The sequence below is a fragment of the Alligator sinensis genome, unplaced genomic scaffold (assembly GCF_000455745.1).
Source record: "Alligator sinensis unplaced genomic scaffold, ASM45574v1 scaffold144_1, whole genome shotgun sequence".
Taxonomy (NCBI): Eukaryota; Metazoa; Chordata; order Crocodylia; family Alligatoridae; genus Alligator; species Alligator sinensis.
This window is the reverse complement of record NW_005843042.1, coordinates 125,274-132,285: the sequence shown is the minus strand read 5'-3', so window position 1 is coordinate 132,285 and position 7,012 is coordinate 125,274. Positions and strand designations below refer to the sequence as shown.

At 41.6% G+C, this 7,012-nt stretch overlaps 1 protein-coding gene across 1 annotated transcript in view; it reads right to left on the bottom strand.

Annotated features, from left to right (window-relative positions):
- Positions 1–5,945: 5,945 nt before the first annotated feature.
- Positions 5,946–7,012, bottom strand: part of LOC106723045 (cytokine receptor-like factor 2) — an 18,233-nt gene continuing 17,166 nt past the window's right edge. Inside the window, exon 7 of the mRNA XM_025193408.1 lies at positions 5,946–6,215. Within this exon, the coding sequence (XP_025049193.1) occupies positions 5,946–6,215 (270 nt within the window). The remainder of the gene's footprint in view (positions 6,216–7,012) is intronic.

Sequence of the window (7,012 nt, the reverse complement as noted above, 5' to 3'; positions counted from 1 at the left end):
TCCAGGTTATCCGCATCTCTCTTGAATTGCGGCGCCCAGAATTGCACGCAGTACTCCAACTGCGGTCTGACCAGCGCCCGATAGAGGGGAAGTATCACCTCCTTGGATCTGTTCGTCATGCATCTGCTGATGTACGATAAAGTGCCATTGGCTTTTTTGATGGCTTCGTCACACTGCCGACTCATGTTCATCTTGGAGTCCACTAGGACTCCAAGATCCCTTTCTGCTTCCGTGCCACCCAGCAGGTCATTCCCTAGGCTGTAGGTGTGCTGGACATTTTTCCTCCCTAGGTGCAGCACTTTGCATTTCTCCTTGTTGAACTGCATTCTGTTGTTTTCTGCCCACTTGTCCAACCTGTCCAGGTCTGCTTGCAGCTGTTCCTTGCCCTCCGGCGTGTCCGCTTCTCCCCATAGCTTTGTGTCATCTGCAAACTTGGACAGAGTACATTTCACTCCCTCGTCCAAGTCGCTGATGAAGACATTAAAGAGTATCGGTCCAAGGACTGAGCCCTGCGGGAGCCCACTGCCCACACCCTTCCAGGTCGAAGCCGACCCATCCACCACGACTCTCTGGGTGCGACCCTCCAGCCAATTTGCCACCCACCGGACTGTGTAGTCATCCAAGTCACAGCCTCTTAACTTGTTCACCAGTATGGGGTGGGATACCGTATCGAAGGCCTTCCTGAAGTCTAAGTATACGACATCCACCCCTCCTCCTGTGTCCAGGCGTTTCGTAACCTGGTCATAAAAAGAGACTGGATTGTCAGGCACGATCTGCCTGCCACGAACCCGTGCTGGTTTCCCCTCAGCATAATTTGTCCTGCCGGGCTCTCGCATATGTGAGCCTTGATAATTTTTTCAAAGACTTTGCCAAGGATGGAGATGAGACTGACTGGCCTATAGTTGCCCGGGTCCTCCTTCCTCCCTTTCTTGAAAATGGGGACCACATTGGCCCTTTTCCAGTCCTCCGGGACTTGGCCCATGCGCCACGAGCGTTCGAATATTCCCGCCAGTGGCTCTGCAATGATGTCGGCCAGTGCCTTCAGTACCCTCGGATGGAGCTCATCCAGGCCTGCCGACTTAAAGGCATCCAGTTCTTCTGTCCTCCAACCCTATGGCCAGCAGTCCAGTAGTTCTTCTATCCTGAATCACAAAGAACCTTCTGCTCCTATCTGCCACTCAGTATGGGGATGGGTGCAAAAGGCCAAGTGATTTCTATTCAAGTGGAAGTTCAGAATAAAATGAACAGACCTGGAGAGGAAAGGTAAAATGGCAGAGGGATGATATAAAAAGGGAGATGATGGCAGAAAAATGTCTATTTGTGAAACTCTGCATAACTCAAGTAGAGACTATGCATCATTTTTTCTTGGCTGCTAACACCATTGCCCAAGATGCCTTGAAAACAGATAGAGCATGTTATATCAGGCCTTCAGTTGCATTGTCCTACACAATGTTGAGTCCCAGTCCTCTATTATCCTCTATACATTAGATATGAACTACAAACTACACTGAATGAACAAGACAAAAGTGTGAACATAAAAATAAGCGCTACTGGGTTTCTTAGTGGGGTGGTCAAAAGGGAAACTGAGCAGAGCAACCCCAGGCACTGCCGTTGCAGGGGGAACTGCAAAAAATAGTCTCTGCTGCAGCAAGCAATTGGCTGCATCACCACCACTGGCAGCATATCAGATGGAGCTTCTCTGTGCAAAGCTGATGCCCTGCTATGCATCTAGCTTCTCTGTGCAAAGCTGATGCCCTGCTACACATCTGGTGGGTGTGTGTGTGTGTGTGTGTGTGTGTGTGTGTGTGCGCGCGCGCGCACGCGCGTGCGTGCATGCACACTCATGTATGCACATGCACACTGCTACGTTGAGGTTTACTTCTTGCAGAAAAGAGAAGTAAACCTTAATCCCCTGCAAATATCCAAACTAAGAAACTACTTGAAATATCCTTCTAGTTTCCCATACAAGATACAAAAGTTAATTCCAAATTTTTAAGCCAAAATGTTCAAATGATTTTAGATGCTTCTATTATGGGGAGGATCAGTTTGAGATACTTTCCAGGGACTGTGTATTCAAAAGGGCTAAACACCTATTCACAGAGTACCAGAGCCCTCTACAGTGTCTCACTTTTGTAAAATTTAATTTGTTTGGTAGCTTTAAAATGGGAAGCTAATTGGAAAATTTGGGGAGTTTAAAAAGAGAGCTCTTAAGAGACACATTTTTTGTCAATTTAATGCCTAAAAAACCTGCCACATTTTTAAATTTATATTTAAGTATATTAAATTCCCTCCTATACATTTAGAAACAATAAGAACATATTCAGATCATTACCTTTAAGTATAAGATGTCCATAGGAAGCTTAAATGTGTATATATGTATTATAATTGATATAGAAACAATGCAAAGATATTTAGCTTTGTACCAGCTCTGACACGGTCATAGGAAGGTTAGAAATGTTACCCCAGCCTCCAACTGATGTTCATTTTTTCCACAGCAAAAACTGAATCTGATCCTATGATGGGATTACTGGTTATAATACAAGGACAAATACATTTTCAAATGGAATCACTTGGGAGCTATATATTTCTAGTTTATGTCTCTGGTAGCCTGATAGACGTACTGTATTGAATGTACAATGGCATACAGTAGTGTAACTGCAAGAGTGAGGAAGCGTGATGGGGACAACTGGTCAAGGTGCCAAAGCAGGGCAGGTGGTAGGAAGAGTCTGTTGCTGGCAGCCACCTCTTTGTGTTTGCAACCATGGTACTAACTGGAATTTGTTGCTATCTCTTTGCTCCAGACACCTAGCTGCACCCCTACATATCTATCTTACATATATATGTATGTATGTTTCTGTGTGTGTGTGTGTGTGTGTGTGTGTATATGCACATGTGTATATATGCACATGTGTATATATGCACATGTATATGTACACATAACTGTACATGCAGTTACAGTTATGTGTGTGTGTGTATACACATGCACACACATGCGCACATACATACATATGTGTGTGTATGTGTGTGTATACATATATATGTATATACATATTTGTAATAGTTATATTTTTCAGAAAGGGGTTCTAATTCCTTTTAAATCCTTCAAAAGTAATCTACTTAATACTATGCTTTTTAGAAAGCATTTGGGTATTATACATTTTCTCACTTCTGCTCTCATTCTGTTTAGGGCATGTATGAGATTAGTTCCTCTGTGACCACAACATGACTAACACAACCCACATATAACAGTAAGAATCAACTTCAATATTTTGAGGGAAACACCTTTCTTGTGTTTTGAACCATACTTTTAATAGTACCAAAACATATATCCAGATATTTCTGAGGACAGAATTTCTACTTGGCAAAGTGTTTTGAGATTTTTAGAACTTGACCTTTGTTTTCAAACAAATTCTCGCTCCTCCAGCCCTCACACACACCCCCCCCCCCCAAATTCTAACTTTTCCACAAAGTTACATTTCAGTAAAAATACTTTTGCATTGCTCAAAATATTTCATTTTGATATCATTTATTGTATACTATATTTTATATAAATGTATTCTACAAAAAGTCATTTAAATTAAAAAAAAAAAATTTAAGTAAAAAAATCAACATGACTCTTTCCAAAACTATTCAGACGTTTGAATATTATAGGAAATGTTTTGAGCAGTAGTACAAACCATAAATGTATATTCTGATCTTAGCTTCCTACTCTATTGATCTGAAATATTATTGGGCCCAGTTTTCAATTGGTGTAAATCTATGGCAATTTTCATGAATTGAGGAGCTAGTCCAACAAATTAATGCAATGCTAGGGATGAATTTAAGTTTAGGTGCTTGACTATAATATTTGCTTTTAAGAAGCATGTATATTAAGTGGTACAGGAAGATCAAGAAAACAGCCTTGCTGATTCAAGTATTTTCGCTGTCTAATTAAATGAGATTAGAAAGTAAAAAACAATTATATATTATAACTAAATCTGAGCCACATTATGATAATAAAAGACTGATAAATGCAAGAGAGCAGGAAGTAATTAGTAAATTCTACAATTGCTGAATAAATTAAAAGAAGACTTACAATATTATACAAAGAAGAGACCCTCCAGCAAATCAAAATACCATTAATAGGGAATTATCCCATTTCTCTACAATAATTTGTCTACTTATACAAAGAGAAAACTTTGAGGACATGGGAATAACTAGTTTCCAAGTTCTTGATCTTGCAGCAAGGTATACAAGCAAAGTCTGCTGCACAGCATCAAACTATTGACTTCAAGTGTTGCCTGTCTAGAACTCACTGCAAGATCAGGACCCAGTAAGATACTCTGCATCCTAAACATAATATTCTTTGGAACAGAAGCTGGGGTTTTTTTTGCACTCTGGGTGCAATGCAAATACTTTAATTGACAGTGGGAGCTCCTGAAAGCATTGTACCTGTAGCAAACCCAATGGTGCAAACAGATGTTGTATTTATCCTAGAATAAATCATTTTAGCCCAGGACAAAGCCCATGTCCATTGGCCTGGGATAAATAAAGAAAAGGGTCCCAAATAAGAGGTAGTAACAGTTTATCCTGGGATATTGCAAAGTACATCTGTACAGTTATCTTGAGATTGAATCAATGGCAGAAAAGCACTGCTTCACTGCTTTCTAAACCCTCATTAGAAGGGTGATGTGTGTACATGTCAATCAAGAAATATTTTTGTTTTATACAAGTCCAGAAACTACTTATCCAGGGACAAATGCAACAGCTGTTCCTAGCCACAGATTTCTAGGGCCTGTTAAGACAAATGTGGACATGTAGTATGCAGTGTTGCAGTGCTATATACCGCACATGCAGGCACTCCCTGTGCTGCTACTTTGCAGCATGGGGGAGGAGGAGGTTTGAAGCCAGGAGATCCTGGGGTCATAATACCTGTGCATGTGGCAGCAGCATGTGCTGCCCAGAACTGGAGCCTGGCTGGCCAGAGCCACACTCCAGTTGTTGGGCAGGCTCCATGTTGCAGGACTGATACAACTGCAGCTCCTGGAGGCCCCCTAGACCCCAGGTAAGGCTGCTGGAGTCAGCACAGTTGCTGGCCCCAGCCTCCCCTACCCCACCCAGGGTAACGTGCTGCATACCAGAGCATGTGTGGCATGGGAGTTCCCCGGGGACAAGTGGCACACCTTGTGCTGCTGCTGTCTGTCCCCAGGGAAACGCACATTCCCGCTCATGGGGATACACCCCTGGAGTGAAATGTGAGCTGCTTGTATACCCTTTAAAAGGGGGTCAGCAGATGAGGGGGTGAGGAGAAGTCATTAGTAGCTTTACCTCTTGTGGAGCCATACTAAAAACTCCATTCATGCTCTGTATGCTACACGCTGAAACAGATGTGATATAGCTGCCTTAGTAAATGCCATAGATGCATGGCATTAAGCTCTCCAAGATGCCCAGCATTAAAGCAAGGGACCCACATTATATCTGCTTTGGGGTGTAATGCACATGACATGCTTTACTGTGGCACTCCCTAGTAAGCTTCTTTGATGGTGCAGATATGCCCTTCCTGTCCATTTGGATGGGCCAGTCTGGTACCTGCACAACCTGTACGAAATCCACGTACTCTCTAAGTGTTAGGACCAGAAGCATGTCCAACCTCTGCAGGTATGCACCATGGGTGAAGGAGACTCCTTTAATTCTCCTGTCCACATCATGAAGCAAGAACTCAATTTAGCCTGCGGGGGCCCAACTAAAACCAGAAACTAAGCATGCCTAAATATATGACTATAATGCCCTTAGCTTTATCAATAAGCCTGCATCATTCATTTTGAAGCACTGGGAAAGTTCAGATTCAGATCAAGATGACAGCTTAACTTTTCCTGCTAAACAAGCCTAACTTGTAATGGTATTTAATTGCCTCTTTAAACATATCAAGATCCTCTGTACTTTATGTTCCTTCTGAGCAAGCAGTTTCATAACATGACATACATGTCTTCATTCATTAAAAACTTAAAACTCTCCAAAGAAACCATATCACTGGACGTTGGTGGTAGGCAGGTGTTTTGAGCAAAATTTAGATAATCTCTTTCATGCATGTTTGGCAACTCACAAAGCCTTTGTTTAGCTTCCCCTTTAACATCCTTCTTTTTCTCTTGCACCCTTTCCTCCTCAATGATGCACTCCTGCTCTTCACATTCCATCTTTGCTTGGACCATTGCATTCTCCGTTTTGTCAAACCATTCCTGGAAGAATGCAATGTTGATGTTAACAAATTCTCTAATTTTGCTAAAAATAAACACAGAGGGCACTGACCCTGACTATTCCTTTAGTCATGGCTTGTTCCTAGGACCACCCACATTAGGGAAGTTGGTGAGAAGCCAATAGAAGGCAGGAAATAAAAAATAAAAACAAAAAAACACACACATTAAGAAAGTGTCTAGAAGATTACCAGAGGGCACCCTCAATGCTATATGTGTTATTATCTAGCATTTTCAGGGAATGTTGTTTTCAAAGGAACTTAGCTACGTGAAATACCTTTTCCTGTTTTTCCTCAGCATTTTGAAGGTCTTTAAGCCAAGTCTAGACCTAATCAAAATGCCAGGTAAAGTATCATATAAATAGTAACTGAGATGAATGTTGTAGAACCAAGAAATGTTCAAAGACTATCGCATTCATTTTACAAATGTTATATTTCCATAGGTTTGTAAGTAACTGTATTACTTAAGGATTAAGAAAAGAGGCATCTTCAGAAAATAAATGCAATGCAGGATAATTCATGCAAATCTCCAATGCTGAAGCTCTGACATCAAGGTAGTGGGCAGATTCATAAGAAACAAGTACCAAGTTTTCTCCCTGTAAACGACATATATTCCAACAGAGACGCACATATAGCCTGTTTTTCTTGCAGGCTATTCTCTTTTGATGTGAGGATTTATTGTTTTCATAGCAAAATGTATGTTAAAGGACTGGAGGTTTTAATGGACATTGGCAGTGTTACGTCAGGGAGCCTTAACAAGTGTGGTGGCTAGAGAAGCTGGAG